Raw genomic sequence first — 17,575 nt, forward strand, 5'->3', positions numbered from 1 at the left:
AAGGTTTAACATTGGCCTCAAGTGGGACAGCTGAGAAGGGTCAAGGTCAGGTTTCTAAATTGATAACTGCCAGTTTGAATGATTTAGGTACATAACCAGTGCTAATGGAAGAGTGTATTAACAGGTTCAAGAACTTCTGGAATTAAATGTTTAGGTATGTATGTATGTATGTTAGGGATCGAGAATACAAGTTTATGATTATTAAAGTCACCAACAATAATTGCTTTGTTTAAAGAAGTAGCTGGATTTGTGATGAAATCTCAAATTCTATAAAGAAAAAGCAGAGCATGGCCCAGGTGTCTATAAATAATAATAAATGGAATTGACTGACTTAATTTGCTTTTCACACACAAAATCCTTTATGTTGATGTAAGAACTTTTAATGTGTTACATTTGTGTGTTTTTTTTTTTTTACAATAGTGCATTGATGAGATATACCCTCATTTTCTGTTTATTGCATTTGCCAGCACATGACAGGAGAACATTTTTAATTATCAATAATATTATTAAAATTTTGTAGAAAATGGCACTTTAAAAGTAAGCATTTTAACATGTTATTTAAATGTAACAAAATGTGTTGCATAGTTCCACTTATGGTAAAAGATGCTTATCGGTTTTTGCTTTACTGCATAATGTAGGAGAAACCGCATCACTTCCTGTTCCACATCACTTAGTGGCTTTTAACATTTGTTGTCTCATTACAGGCAAACTGTTTGTATTCAAAGCCTTCAAAATACTTTTGATTACTTTTGTGAGGCATCTGAAGATTATGTATAAAAAAAGTCATGTTTAAGAGAAGTATAAATTTTTTTTTAAAATGTTTAAAGAAGTTCAAACCAGAGAATCGAAATATGCCTGACTTTAAAATTTTGCATGCATAGTTCAAAAGCTACTGTATCTCCAAATTAGGCAGAAGATTTTAGCAAATGGTGGCTTATAGAGTTGGCAGCACTAAATTAGGCCTAAATTATGGTTACCACTTTTAGACTTTTAGAGACTTCCTTAATTATGCACTTCCTCTTCTGAACTGATCTGAGAATTCCCCCTAAACATTCTAGTTAAATATGCAGTAGTTTAAACTTTTAACTAATTTAAATGATATATTGTAATGCGCAATTCTTAAGTTTTACATATGCTATCTCTTTTATTCTGCTGGCACCTTTACAATAAAAGTTTGTACATTTTAATCATTTAACTTTGTGTTCTTTCATTATTTTCACAATTTTGTATTGTACATGATGTATGCATAAACACAAAATTAATTATATTACAGTGGTATTGGGCCAGAAAAAAAAGTATTATAAATAACTAGATTATAATCCACCACTGTGCAATCCTGTGTCACTATCACTGGCTGTCTTTATCTCAATGCAATTTAAATTAGCAGCTGAAACACATACATTTTAAACCCATTCATGTGCACACAAAATATCTGAAAATTATTGGGTAAAACTCTGACACAATATATGCTCCATAACAGCCATACATAATAGAGCACTTAGACCTGAGGTCAAGTTTTTCAAGTTTAATTGAAAATGTTTTTACAGCTAACTAGACACAATCAAACAATGCTTAACCTAACCAGGTTAAGATTAAAGGTGTAATTATGGAATGTGATACAATCCATTGTGGTGCAGGACTTTTAAATGTAACATGCATTTACATTAAATAAACAAATCTTTGCAACCTAATACAAATAAAGCACTCATAATCATATACATTTTATACCTAATTACAATTAAAATCTGTGGTTGTGGCAATTTAGCTATATGTTGCACTTCCAGTGGAGGAAAATTAGTGAATAACATCAGCACGCAAGATTTTAAATGAACTCAAATTGCTCCTGCACCGTACCCCCAACAGTCTGCGTTGTTGGGGGTACAAAAGGATGTAAACCCCTTCACAGTTTACCTTAATTTTGCTGAGATTACTTTTTTATTATTTATTTCTAAAAATATTTCCTTGAATAATTTTAAACTACTTTGTATTAAATATAGACAGTATTGAATTATTAAGTATTCATTATAGACAGTATTTAATACAAAATAAAACAAAATAAAAGCAATACCAAAAAGAGTTTTATAATAATTTGCCATTTGGCCTATTATATACATAATATAACCATGTATTTGTTTCCACTTTGGTCAATAAAATGTTATTTCAGTGGCAAACAGCAAGGATTTTGTCTTTGTGTTTTCTGGTTAAGGTGATTACCAGATGTATTTTAGACTAGCAGAATAGTCAGTAATTTTCATGGGGGGGTTCCCCTGCCTTCTCTGCAAAAGAACACTTTTGGTTTTGATTATATTAAGTCAAACCAATGTTAGTCTCGTCCTTAAATGTATTTACAACATTTTTATTACCAATGGGAGACTTACACCAATATACTGCATAGTTTAAATTAATCAATTTACTTCGTAGTTATTTTATTACTACAAAAAGTAACTGTGCTAAAATAAACTCTGTGGGGTTTTTCCAGTTCAATGAATTTAACCATGAATTTGTGATGATGTAAAAATGAAAATACCAACCTACATTTTTACTGTTAACCTTAAACTTTAAAAATAAACATTTTTACAGATTAAATTTCCAAACACAGTTGGCATATAAAATAAATACTTGAACTCTCAGAACCAGCTCTGTCATACTAACAAAACATCATTTTGCACTTAGTAAAAATATATATCTATATACTCATATAATATGCAAGGCGTGCACAGGGGGTGGCCCAGGGGCAAGGACCCCTCTGCCCCTCTGCCTTCAGCGGCTGCGGTGCCCCTACACCAACCTATACGAAACATATACGTTTCTTTTATTTTGATCTGTTCTGTTCGAAAAATGTATTTGCAAGTCCTTTTATGAGTACTTCAAATGTTCAGACAATTTTAGAGTTGAATATAATCTTTCAAAAGCTAATTACATTTTTCTTGTTTGATGCTCAAATGTAATTATTTTTTATAGCAGGAATAAAAAGCAGCAAGTGGAAGTTTTAACTATTCGAGTACAAACACTATTGCTAGTGATGGTTGTCTGAGATAAATTGAGAGTTCTCGCTGGCACATTCACTAACCACTGACTTAAAAAAAACTGCCGTGTGAGTCATTTGTAAAGAGAATTGCAAGGCTGTGTGGCCAAGGGTGAACCATTGACCTCTCATATGTTGCTTCTACAACTTATTTTCTCATGAGAAAATAAAAATTTAAGCGAACTGCTGTGTTGGTCACGATACCATTTTTATTTGAATTTAGCATGCAAATGGCTAAAATGAACTTAAAAAACTTGATTTATTTTGACATTTTTCCACTACTAATGTGAAATTCTTGAACAAGGAAGGAAAGGTGACAAAGAACTGAAAAAAGATTACAAATATGAAAAATGAAACATTATTTAATATTTATATTAAATAAACATTTTAATACAGTTTGATTTAATTTCTGAAAGGTGTAAAAAAATTACATTTAGGTTATATAGCACTTACAAATACATCACTGATATTGTTGAACTTACAGATTTAATACAGACAAAAGTAAATACAAAAAATAATTCCATATTACATGAATAAAATGTAAAAGTGAGCATGAAAAAAAAACGAATACTTTAAGAATGGGCATACGTTGTGTATTGTAAAGTATATGCATAATACGAAATAATAAATTAATGTTAGACATTTTGAAATTCATAATAAGCAGTTTTATCTAAAGTCATAAAGGATACGGGGCCGAAATTACCAACAACATTTATAATTTCTGCATTTATTGCATAATTGTATTAATTCTGCAGTTGTTCATAATTTGTTAATTATGTCCCCAGCCCTCAGTCCCCAGCTTTACATTTGGAATATATTCTGGTAAGCAAAACAATAAGTAACATACACAACTTTATAAAATATGTAACTGTATTTTTTTAATAATTAAAGGTTTTTGAAAAACAGGATTAAAATTTTGAAAATATATTCTGGCACACATTTAAGGAGTTTAAAAACAAAAGCAAAAAGGTAAAACAATGGTATTAACTGCTTAAAATCTAATTTATTAAAGCACGCACACACACACACACACACACACACACACACACACACACACACACACACACACACACACACACATATATGATATATATAATTTTATATATGCCTTAAAAAATCGAATTTATTAAAGCATATATAAAATAATATTATAAAAATACATAGTAATATATTTATGTTTTTATTAATAATGCTAAATTATGTAAAGTTATAACCTGTTGACACATGCGGAGATCATTTCTTTTGAAGGCCACGGATTGCAGCACTTCCCAGGTTGTCTGAGATACCATTTGAGGCAGTTGAATTAGAAGACATGTAACTTGACTGTATATCCTTGCCCATGCAGAACTTGAACAGTGCAGATGCGCTATGCCTGAAATGCTTATCCAGGAATAAGTAAATAGCAGGATTCAGACAACTGTTCAAAAAGGCCATGCAGGAAGATATGATCAGCCCTTGAGCCAAATATGTGTAGGTGTCATCATCCAGCTTATCATTTCTGATTTTGCATATGACTTGAGTTGTTCTTAATACATTGTAGGGTAACCAAGATACCAGAAAGACTATAATGATGGTGAAAACAATTTTTAAAGAGTGGCGGCATCTGGCTTCAGCATGTGAATTTCCAGCAGTGACGCAGTGGTGCTGCAGTCGAACCACGATTGAGCCATAAGACAAGAGAATAATGAACACAGGTAGCACAAAAGTCAGAAATACTGTCAGTAGAATCATACCTTGGAAAAATGAGGAGTCCATGTAATCTATACAAGAGCCATTTTCAGCATTCAACTTGCGATAAACCAGTGATGGTGTACCCAGGAACAGAGATACTCCCCATACAGCTCCACAAGTGAGATGTATACATTTGCTGCTCCGGAGAAAGTTGGAGTCCATGAGGCGCACAATGGCAAGGTATCGATCCACACTCATGCATGTGAGAAAGAAAATGTTGGAAAAGCGGTTGACTGCAATGACATAGCTGCTAATTTTGCACAGCAGCTCCCCAAAGGGCCATTTGTCATGTTGCCAAGCTGAGATAGCCCATAGAGGCAGAGTGAAGACAAACACCAGGTCTGCCACAGCAAGGTTCAGCACAAATGTGTCTACCAAACGTGCATTCTTCTTGTGTCTGTTACCAATAACTATGATGACGAACAGGTTCCCAGTGAATCCAGCAAAGAACATGATGAAATAAAATGTGGGGAGATAGATGTGAAATGGGGAGAAAGGTTGCTCCTTCATTGCAGTGACTGATGTTGGAATCACTGTATCATTAAATTCATAGTCATAATAGCTGTAGAGATAATCTAAAACATGACCCATCTTGGTATGAAAGAATGCCACCTCAGTGTTGTTTGCTGTCTGTGCTCATTTCATTGGCAAAGCAAAGAAAACCTATTTAGTCACATGCATGCACATGTGACACAACCACAAACTGCTGCAGCAGATTTTCTTTTTTTTAATTTCCCTGCAACTAAACCATAAAGCAAGCCATTTCATTAAACACAATATTTACAATGCATTTTTAATACTTTTTAAAAGATGTATATGACTAGACAAGCTTCATGTCTTACAGAGTTTTATAAGTTTATCTTCAACAGTAAAACTCATGATTAAAAACTACAACCCCACATATTTAAAGCACCAGAGGTAATTACAGCAAATGGCATAAATGTTTAATTAAAAGTACACAATATAACATTTGTTGAATTCCAAATATACAACCTATGGGATTTTTTTTTTAATCTGTGTTTGTGGTTTCCGGATCTTTCTTTGAAGCAAACTACAAACTGCACATATGTAGTGTTCCCAACAGGCTGAAAGATGTTACTTTAAATTATTATTTTTTTTATTATATTTTGTATTTCTTTATATTATGTATTTATTTTAAGAAGCTATAAAATAAATAAGGTTTTGCACAAAACCTTGGATATAACTTTCATTGAAACTTTCAGTGTGATTTCAGTGTCTGCATCTCTATTTGCCATTTGCCAGTATTCCACAAAATGTTATTTTTTACTAAGGTTAGCTACATTTGTTTATTTTTTAATCTGTAATATCAGAGAAGTCACTTTATTTTAAAGAAATGGCTAGACTTTAGATTGATGACAATGTTTTAAACTTTTCTTAAATTGCCTGCATGGTTTTCATTTTGCCTGCTATGAAGTCAAATGTTGCTTACTACTGTAATACTTGCCATACATGTCAAAAGAAAACTAAAGCTTAGTTGCTTTTCTAGGGTTAAAAGAAGGTTTGGAATTCCCCTAAACCTTTGTGTTTGACCTACAGTTACACTGTTTAAATAATTTTTGTCTCATTCTGTTTCATTAAGCAGAATACATGATTTAAATTTTTCCATTTAATCAGTTTTATTTTTCCACCATTTTTAAATACATTTTATGTTAATTGTCCTGTTACAAAAACTATTAAAGGTCAAATAATGAAATTAGTAGAGCAAATGATTGGCTGGATGGAGGCAACAGCCTGCTCTATTTTGTATGTATGTATGTATGTATGTATGTATGTATGTATGTATGGATGGATGGATGGATGTGTGTGTATGTGTATGTGTATGTATGTTTCAAGCATGATGGCAATTCTTATCTGTTTTTGTTTGTTTGTTCTGTGTTAAGTCATTCATCACGCTACATTTTCCAGCTCTTCAGGGCGGATTGCATTGCAGAGTTCACCAGGAAAATAAGAGGTGATGGATTGTGTTTATATATCAACGAAAGTTGGTGTTTGGACGTTACAACCCTGAAAAAGATATGCTGTCCTAATGTAGAGGCACTCTTCATGAACTGTACACCTTTCCACTCGCCACGGGAGTTTTTCTCTTTCATTCTCGTGAATTCCTTCAAACGCGTGTGAGCAGAGTGCTGAAACAACTGACTGAACAAATAACTAAAATGGAGTAAAGGTACCCATACTCTCTTTTAATCATTCTTAGAGACTTTAACAAAGCAAATATTTTCCATGAACTGCCAAAAAACAGACAGCACGTTACATGTCCCACCAGAGACAGTAAACTTTTGGATCACTGTTACACCCCAATAAATGATGCATATCACTCTGTCCCAGGAGCAGATTTGGGGCTCTCTGGTCACAGTTTAGTTAATTTCATACCAACCTACAGACAGAAACTGAAATCAGCTAAACCTGTACTAAGGACTATGTAAGGACAAACTAACAAAGGAGATCAAATTGGCTAAAAAATCCTACTCTGAAAACCTCCCCCACAGTCTGTGGAGAATCAACACCCACTCGAGCAAACACTAATAGTCATCGGTCACAAAACAGTTAGGGACTTTGAACTCCCTTGGGAAATCGCCCGAACACCACGGACTGCTGATCCAGCTCAGCCAGCAGTGGGACCCCAGCGCCGGTGCCGAGACCGTAAACAAAAGAGGGGGAAGTGAGTCGGCATTAGGGCTAGGCTAAGGCTATACCCGAATCAACCATCTCTTTCAAGTGTTTTACTTGCTAATGTATGGTCTCTTGCGAACGGTTAACATTGCACATGGCTCAATGAACATTTCCAGCAACAACATTGAGCTCGAGGGTCACAGTGTTTCCAGGTAGACAGGATGGCAGTGGACTCTGGTAAGCGCAAGGGTAGAGGTCTATGATCAAATCATACAAAATTGTACACAGACTTTACTGTAACTGAAAGTTATTGCTCTGTTCATTTAATGTATTTGATGATTAAGTTCAGGCCCTTTGCTTTACCGAGAGAATTCTCAGCCATTGTTGTGACTGCAGTTTACATTCCTCTGGACCCTAATGCTAAACTAGCTATGGAGGAACTGCACGCAGCTATCAACAAACAGCAGTCTCAAAACAACATCCCGAAGGAGCTTTCATTGTTGTTGGATACTTTAACCACTCCATCATGAAATCTGTACTATCACAATTTCACCATAATGTCTCCTGCTCTACCAGAGGGGACAAGACATTGGATCAGGTATACACAATCATTTCTGAGGTATAGACGGCCATTCCCCCCCTCCATCTGGGTCAGTCAATTCACCTCTCTTTGTTCATGATACCCAAATACACACCACTGATCCATAGAGTGAGACCAGCCGTGAGGACAGTAAAAGTATGGCCAGAGGGAACCATTTATTCTCTATAGCAACAGTTTCAGGATAATGACTATAACATGTTTGCCTCACAGGCCACACTGGACTTTCACTCTCGACACATCATCTGTTTTGGACCATATCAACACATGCATTGACAATGTCACTACCGTCAAACACGTGAAATGCTTCCTTAATCAGAAGCCATGGATGAACACCGAGGTCCATCTGCTTTTATATTTGGCTGCTTTTAAATCTGGCAACAAAGAAGACTACAACAGAGCCAGGGCCAACCTGAAAAAGGGTATTAGGAGAGCCAAACAGACATACAAACTCCATATAGAAAAGTACTTCGACAACTCTGACCCCAGACACATGTAGAAAGACATCCAGACCATCACATACTGCAAACCAGCAACCCCCAGTGCCTTCCTATGGGATGAACTTAATCACTTTTTTTGCTCAATTTGTGTTTAAGGCATAGGACATTTCAAAACAATCGCTAACTAGTCTTCTGCTCACAGTCCACTCTCAACAACAGACATCTATTCCACATTTAGCAGAGTGGATGCACTCAAGGCAGCTGGTCTGGAAGACATACCAGGACGTGTTCTCAGAGCATGCGCTGGACAACTGGCACAGGTCTTTACTGACATTTTCAACCTATCATTGGCCCAAGACATGATTCCTACATGCCTAAAGACTACAACCATCATACCAGTGTGTAAGCATTCAGCTGCAAAATGCCTGAATGGTTTTTGCTGAATTGTACTCACCCCTATTGTTATGAAGTACTTTAAGAAACTTTAAGTACTTTAAGGTTCTGAATCACCCCACTGCAGGGACAAAAAAGTTCATTGTGGACTTTCAGAAATCAATATCAATCGGAACTGAGGTAGAGAGTCTCCGTCTTTAAGTTCAATAGGAGTTTACATTTCTGAGGATACAGAGCATCTGTTTAACAATTTATAAACACTTTGTATAACTTCTGTACAGTTGTACACACAATCTACATATTGCATATTGTAAATTGAGAATAAGGGGTATATCAATTTACAATATGCAATATGTAGATTGTGTGTACAACTGTACAGAAGTTATACAAAGTGTTTATAAATTGTTAAACAGATGCTCTGTATCCTCAGAAATGTAAACTCCTATTGAACTTAAAGACGGAGACTCTACCTCAGTTCCGATTGATATTGATTTCTGAAAGTCCACAATGAACTTTTTGTCCCTGCAGTGGGGTGATTCAGAACCCAAAGTACTTAAAGTTTCTTAAAGTAACACGTTACCGGTAACGTGTTACTTTTTTTAGTAACTAATACTGTAACGTGTTACTTTTAAAAATAAAGTAACTCTGTTACCGTTTGGTGCGTTACCCGTTACTTTTTTAAATAAATGAATTTGGACTGAAGTGTAGCCTACAGTCTAACCTGCTTACAGCAGCGTCACATTGTAGGATTGGTGGATTACCCACTGTAAACACGAAGAAGACGCACTATGGGCGTGTCTCTGTTTATTCAGGTCTGTGCAGCAGTAATGGTGAATCGAGGCAAGAGCAAGACAAGTTTCTCAAAGTGGAAATATGCTCATTATTTCACTTTAGTTAAGTATAAAGACAAAAACTTTTAAGGCAAATCTAAGCTGTGTCTTTCTGGTTCGAAGCTCGTATCTACTGCGGTAAACAGCAACTCCAATCTGTTGAAGCACCTCCAGGACCCCATGCCTGAGGAGCTAGAAGCTAGAAGCTAAGTTCTGTTTTACATTGTTCATAGTTTTCATACTTAAGTTTTGAAAGTAACATTTTTAAGAGCTCCACACAACAGCTTTTATGAAGCAGAAGCCACTTTAGTTTTTGATTGTGAATATATTATTCAGCTTGTTTTGTTATTTATTTCAGAAATCCTTGTGATATATTCAGTTTGTGCTGGTCTGAATTTAATAAAATAGTGTTTAAAAATTACTTTGTGTTTAAGTCAGTTTTGTGTTTGTATAGACCATAACGCATAAAAGGGCACTAATGGGAACATTAAAGAAGGTTCTTTAAAAAAGTAACTAAAAAGTTACTTTAAACAGTAACGCATTACTTTTTGGTGTAAGTAATCAACAAAGTAACTAAGTTACTTATTGAATGAAGTAACAAGTACCTGTAACAAGTACCTGTAACCATATTAGTGTACTTGATTATTCCTTATTTTTAGTAACTAGCACAACACTGATCTGCACTATTATTTAATTATGTATAAGTATCTATACAGTATATACCTTACATACTGTACATTCTGTATGCTGTATCTATATATACCTTACATAATGTTTATCCTGTATTCTGTATCTATATACCTTACATACTGTACATCCTGCCTAAAATCTCACATATACATGTACATATTAGTGTACTTGATTATTCCCTTATTTGCACATTTTTTCTCACTGCCTTAGCCTTATAACCTTCTATAGTACTTGTTGTACCTTTAGAACAGTGTCTGCACATTTCTCACTACCATAGCCCCATAACTATGTACTTGTACTTTTCAATAGTGTCTGTAAATTTCTCACTGCTATAGCTTTTAAATATTTTTTGCTGTACATATGTTTACATCAATGGTGGGCCGTCAGGGCCAGCAAAGCATTCTCTGCTAGCTGGCCCAGAATAGCATCAGCATTTTTCCATCATCTGAATGGTTGGTCAGAGGGGAACTGTCACAGACAAGTTTGATTGGCAGAACATGTCTGCAGTGCTCTGCACACAATTAATACATCAGAGTTAAAATTTTTTATGCCTACAGAGGAAGATAAATTGATTTGGTCTCGGACATACTTAAAAATCCATTTTCCAGAAAAGCTAGATATCGTGAGGATAGGTCAGCCAACCCCAAAGCTAGCTAGCTTGTCTCAGCCCGGGAAAGGGTTTGTTTGCCACTTCAGACCAGTGAACACGAGCAGTACCACTGACTTACAGTCTCTGAGGAGCGGTGCATATTATGAGCGGTGCATATTATATGCATCTCTGAGTAGGTTTTCTAATGTTTTTGTAAACAATTTGTTATGTTTTTGTCATATTATTAGTCAAATATTGGTTCTGAACTGCTCCAGATGATGTTAGTTTAGAGATTTGGAGCTTGCTTTAGTAAAATGGTATTTACCTTCCATATAGATAGATAGATAGATAGATAGATAGATAGATAGATAGATAGATAGATAGATAGATAGATAGATAGATAGATAGATAGATAGATAGATAGATAGATAGATAGATAGATAGATGTAAACATATGTAAAGTGAATAAATATAAAGTCAGTAACAGTGCAGAGATGTGTGGACATCAATTTAGAGTACAGGAATGGTTCTGAGGCTATGGCATTAAAGAGTAATGTGCAGAAGTGAAGGTTAAAAATTATGGCATTTAAGAATTAGCAACTAAATAACAAGTCGACTATATATATATATATATATATATATATATATATATATATATATATATATATATATATATATATATATATATATATATATATATATATATATATATATATATATATATATATATATATATATATATATATATATATATATATATATATATATATGTGTGTAAAAATATATACACACAGATTATATACACAAATGAATGAAATGTTGGGCAGAATGTACAGTAATGATAAAGATACATAGATAAAAATTGTGCAGATGTAATGAGTAATAGAAAAGTATGTAATATTTACATGTATTGTACAGAGGTTATATACAATGTTTTGTTTTGTGTTTTGTTTTGTAGTGATTAGCGGTGTAGTGTAGAGTTCAGTAGTGTGATGGTGGATGGAAAAAGCTGTCCCTGAACCTGCTGGTTCTGGTGCGTAAGTTCCTGTATCTCCTTCGTGATGGAAGGAGGTTAAACAGTTTATGACTGGGATGTGAAGAGTCCTTGATAATGCTGGGAGCTCTGCGCAGACATCTGCTGTGGTGAAGGTGTTCAATGGCAGGTAGTTTGGTGCCAGTGATGTGTTGGGCGGTTTTGACCACCCTTTGCAGGGCTTTTTGTTCACTCACAGTAGAGCCTCCTTACCATACAGTGATGGAGTTGGTCAGGATGCTCTCAATGATGCAGCGGTAGAAGCTTGTTAAAATCCCCGGGGACAGATGAGATTTCTTGAGACTTCTCAAGAAGTACAGGCGCTGTTGTGCTTTTTTAACCAGAGCCGACGTGTTCTGCTGCCATGTCAGATCCTCAGAGATGTGAACTCCCAGGAACTTAAAGCTGGAGACTCGTTCTACCACATTTCCATCGATGTTGACTGGTAGATGTCTCCTGCTGTTGGATTTCTGAAAGTCCACAATGAGCTCTTTGGTCTTGGTGGCGTTGAGAGTCAGGTTGTTGTTGGCACACCATGCTGTCAGATTTTGGATCTCTTCCCTGTAGGCCGATTCGTCGTTGTTGTCGATCTGGCCGACCACGGTGGTGTCATCTGCATACTTGATGAAGATGTTGGAGTTATACAGAGGAGCACAATCGTGGGTGAACAGGGAGTAAAGCAGGGCACAGCCCTGCGGTATGCCAGTGTTCAGAATGAGGGTTGAGGATACCTGGTTTCCCAACCTGACAGATTGAGGTCTGTTGGTGAGAAAGTCCAGAATCCATCTGCAAGTGGAGGTGCAGATACCCAGTTCACTGAGCTTAGTGATCAGTACAGTGGGGAGGACTGTATTGAATGCGGAGCTAAAGTCAATGAACAGCATTCTGATGTATGTGTTGCTTTTATCCAGGTGGGTGAGAGCAGAATGAAGAGCTGTGGAAACTGCATCCTCTGTTGACCTGTTCGGGCGATAGGCAAACTGGTATGGGTCTAGTGTAGGTGGTAGGCCCGCAGTGAGGTGATTCAGGACCAGTTTCTCAAAGCACTTCATAGCAATGGAAGTCATTCAAGCATTTAGCAGCAGAGTGCTTAGGCACTGGTACGATAGTAGTGGTCTTCAGGCATGTTGGTACCGTGGCTTGGGCCAGTGACAGGTTGAAAATGTCAGTAAAACCTGTGCCAGTTGTCCAGCGCATGCTCTGAGAACACGTCCTGGTATGCCATCCGGGCCAGCTGCCCTACGTGCATCCACTCTGCTAAACACTGAATAGACGTCCATTGTTGAGAGTGAAAGTGGGCTGTAAGCAGTAGAAGAGTCCATGGTTGTTGTGTAATGTCCTGTGCTTTGGTCAAAATGAGCAAAAAAGTGATTGAGCTCGTCCGGTTGGAAGGCACTGCTGGTTGGTTGAGCTGTGTGTTTGTAGTCTGTGATGGACTGGATGCCTTTCCACATGCGTCTGGGGTCAGAGTTGTGGAAGTGCTCTTCTATGTGGAGTTTGAATGTGAGTTTTGCTTTCCTGATGCCCCTTTTCAGGTTGGCCCTGGCTCTGTTGTAGTCCTCTGCACTGCCAGATTTAAAGGCAGCATCTCTTGCTTTCAACAGGAGACGGACTTCAGAGTTCATCCACGGCTTCTGATTAGGAAAGCATTTTACATGTTTGACGGTAGTGACATTGTCAATGCATGTGTTAATATGGTCTAAAACAGATGATGTGTAAATGTCCATGTCTGTGTGAGAGTCCAGTGTGGCCTGTGAGGCAAACATATTCCAGTCAGTATCCTGAAACTGTTGCTGTAGAGAAGAAATGGCCCCCTCTGGCCATACCTTTACTGTCCTCAGAGCTGGTTTCACACGTTTGATCAGTGGTGTGTATTTGGGTAGCATGAACAAAGAGAGGTGATCAGACTGACCCAAGTGGGGGAGGGGAATGGCTGTGTATGCCCCAGGTATGTTTGTGTATACCTGGTCCAGTGTTTTGTCCCCTCTGGTAGAGCAGGAGACATTGCGGTGAAATTTTGGTAAAACAGATTTCAGGTTGGAGTGGTTGAAATCTCCAGCAACAATGATAGCTCCTTCAGGATGTGCAGACTGCTGTTTGCTGATAGCTGCATGCAGTTCCTCCATAGCTAGCTTAGCATTAGCATCCGGCGTAATGTACACTGCATTCACAACAAGGGCTGAGAACTCTCTGTAAATAAAAGGGTCTGCACTTAATCATCAAATACTCTAAATGAACAGAGCAAAGACTTTCAGTGACAGTAGAGTCCATGCACCATGAGTTGTTAACATAAATGCTGCCTCGCTTCATCCTCCTTTGCTTACGGTCTCGGCGCGGCGCTGTGGTCTCGTTGTCGGCTGAGCTGGATCAGCGGTCCGCGGTGTTCGGGCGATTTCGAGGAAGTTCAAAGTCTGTCAGCCCGTATCTGTGAGTGTAGCCAATGTCTAGTAATGCGTGTCGGCTGTATGAGATGTGTGCAAGTATCGGTTCTGAGTAAATAAACTTGCTGTTGATGGAGAAATTGCTACTAAATCGCAAAATCTGGAGAGACGCTGGGCCTCGCGTTGTGCACGCGCCGCCATCTTGGTCGGTTATTCGGTCGGTGAAATGCCTCACTCTGTAATGCCAGGTGTTTTTATATTGCGTGTTTTGTATAGTATTGATGGTTTCTTTAATTGCGACGTGATGGTATCATGAAGTGGATTAAGTCGGGTAAGTCCCCACTGAAGGCCCAGGTACTAAATGCACGGCCCTCTATCTATCTATCTAGCTATCTATCTATCTAGCTAGCTAGCTAGCTAGCTACAGAGCAGACAGGTCTGCAGATGATGCAATCAACATGGGTACATCTTGATAGACCTGGGAGCTACACAAGGATCTTGTTTGTAGACTTCAGTTAGGCCTTTGATACTATCATTCCTGGCCTTTCCTCAGCCAAACTGTCCCAGTTCTCTGTGCTCACCCCAATCTGTCAGTGGATCACCAGCTTACAGTTGTACACACAATCTACATATTGCATATTGTAAATTGAGAATAAGGGGTATATCAATTTACAATATGCAATATGTAGATTGTGTGTACAACTGTACAGAAGTTATACAAAGTGTTTATAAATTGTTAAACAGATGCTCTGTATCCTCAGAAATGTAAACTCCTATTGAACTTAAAGACGGAGACTCTCTACCTCAGTTCCGATTGATATTGATTTCTGAAAGTCCACAATGAACTTTTTTGTCCCTGCAGTGGGGTGATTCAGAACCTTAAAGTACTTAAAGTTTCTTAAAGTAACACGTTACCGGTAACGTGTTACTTTTTTTAGTAACTAATACTGTAACGTGTTACTTTTAAAAATAAAGTAACTCTGTTACCGTTTGGTGCGTTACCCGTTACTTTTTTAAATAAATGAATTTGGACTGAAGTGTAGCCTACAGTCTAACCTGCTTACAGCAGCGTCACATTGTAGGATTGGTGGATTACCCACTGTAAACACGAAGAAGACGCACTATGGGCGTGTCTCTGTTTATTCAGGTCTGTGCAGCAGTAATGGTGAATCGAGGCAAGAGCAAGACAAGTTTCTCAAAGTGGAAATATGCTCATTATTTCACTTTAGTTAAGTATAAAGACAAAAACTTTTAAGGCAAATCTAAGCTGTGTCTTTCTGGTTCAAGCTCGTATCTACTGCGGTAAACAGCAACTCCAATCTGTTGAAGCACCTCCAGGACCCCATGCCTGAGGAGCTAGAAGCTAGAAGCTAAGTTCTGTTTTACATTGTTCATAGTTTTCATACTTAAGTTTTGAAAGTAACATTTTAAGAGCTCCACACAACAGCTTTTATGAAGCAGAAGCCACTTTAGTTTTTGATTGTGAATATATTATTCAGCTTGTTTTGTTATTTATTTCAGAAATCCTTGTGATATATTCAGTTTGTGCTGGTCTGAATTTAATAAAATAGTGTTTAAAAATTACTTTGTGTTTAAGTCAGTTTTGTGTTTGTATAGACCATAACGCATAAAAGGGCACTAATGGGAACATTAAAGAAGGTTCTTTAAAAAAGTAACTAAAAAGTTACTTTAAACAGTAACGCATTACTTTTTGGTGTAAGTAATCAACAAAGTAACTAAGTTACTTATTGAATGAAGTAACAAGTACCTGTAACAAGTACCTGTAACCATATTAGTGTACTTGATTATTCCCTTATTTTTTAGTAACTAGCACAACACTGATCTGCACTATTATTTAATTATGTATAAGTATCTATACAGTATATACCTTACATACTGTACATTCTGTATGCTGTATCTATATATACCTTACATAATGTTTATCCTGTATTCTGTATCTATATACCTTACATACTGTACATCCTGCCTAAAATCTCACATATACATGTACATATTAGTGTACTTGATTATTCCCTTATTTGCACATTTTTTCTCACTGCCTTAGCCTTATAACCTTCTATAGTACTTGTTGTACCTTTAGAACAGTGTCTGCACATTTCTCACTACCATAGCCCCATAACTATGTACTTGTACTTTTCAATAGTGTCTGTAAATTTCTCACTGCTATAGCTTTTAAATATTTTTTGCTGTACATATGTTTACATCAATGGTGGGCCGTCAGGGCCAGCAAAGCATTCTCTGCTAGCTGGCCCAGAATAGCATCAGCATTTTTCCATCATCTGAATGGTTGGTCAGAGGGGAACTGTCACAGACAAGTTTGATTGGCAGAACATGTCTGCAGTGCTCTGCACACAATTAATACATCAGAGTTAAAATTTTTTATGCCTACAGAGGAAGATAAATTGATTTGGTCTCGGACATACTTAAAAATCCATTTTCCAGAAAAGCTAGATATCGTGAGGATAGGTCAGCCAACCCCAAAGCTAGCTAGCTTGTCTCAGCCCGGGAAAGGGTTTGTTTGCCACTTCCAGACCAGTGAACACGAGCAGTACCACTGACTTACAGTCTCTGAGGAGCGGTGCATATTATGAGCGGTGCATATTATATGCATCTCTGAGTAGGTTTTCTAATGTTTTTGTAAACAATTTGTTATGTTTTTGTCATATTATTAGTCAAATATTGGTTCTGAACTGCTCCAGATGATGTTAGTTTAGAGATTTGGAGCTTGCTTTAGTAAAAATGGTATTTACCTTCCATATAGATAGATAGATAGATAGATAGATAGATAGATAGATAGATAGATAGATAGATAGATAGATAGATAGATAGATAGATAGATAGATAGATAGATAGATAGATAGATAGATAGATAGATAGATAGATAGATAGATGTAAACATATGTAAAGTGAATAAATATAAAGTCAGTAACAGTGCAGAGATGTGTGGACATCAATTTAGAGTACAGGAATGGTTCTGAGGCTATGGCATTAAAGAGTAATGTGCAGAAGTGAAGGTTAAAAAATTATGGCATTTAAGAATTAGCAACTAAATAACAAGTCGACTATATATATATATATATATATATATATATATATATATATATATATATAAATATATATATATACATATATATATATATATATATATATATATATATATATATATATATATATATATATATATATATATATATATATATATATATATAT

At 36.4% G+C, this 17,575-nt stretch overlaps 1 protein-coding gene across 1 annotated transcript; it reads right to left on the reverse strand.

Moving 5' to 3' along the window:
* Positions 1–4,078: 4,078 nt before the first annotated feature.
* Positions 4,079–5,375, reverse strand: gpr25 (G protein-coupled receptor 25). Its single transcript, XM_046852194.1, has one exon. The coding sequence runs from the start codon at positions 5,345–5,347 to the stop codon at positions 4,259–4,261; it is 1,089 nt and encodes a 362-aa protein (XP_046708150.1). The 5' UTR covers positions 5,348–5,375; the 3' UTR covers positions 4,079–4,258.
* Positions 5,376–17,575: the final 12,200 nt, after the last annotated feature.

Source organism: Silurus meridionalis, chromosome 6, assembly GCF_014805685.1.
Source record: "Silurus meridionalis isolate SWU-2019-XX chromosome 6, ASM1480568v1, whole genome shotgun sequence".
NCBI lineage: Eukaryota > Metazoa > Chordata > Actinopteri > Siluriformes > Siluridae > Silurus > Silurus meridionalis.

Excerpts from the sequence above, each read along its gene's own strand:
- gpr25 (XM_046852194.1), bottom strand. The coding sequence starts at position 5,347 with ATGGGTCATGTTTTAGATTATCTCTACAGCTATTATGACTATGAATTT.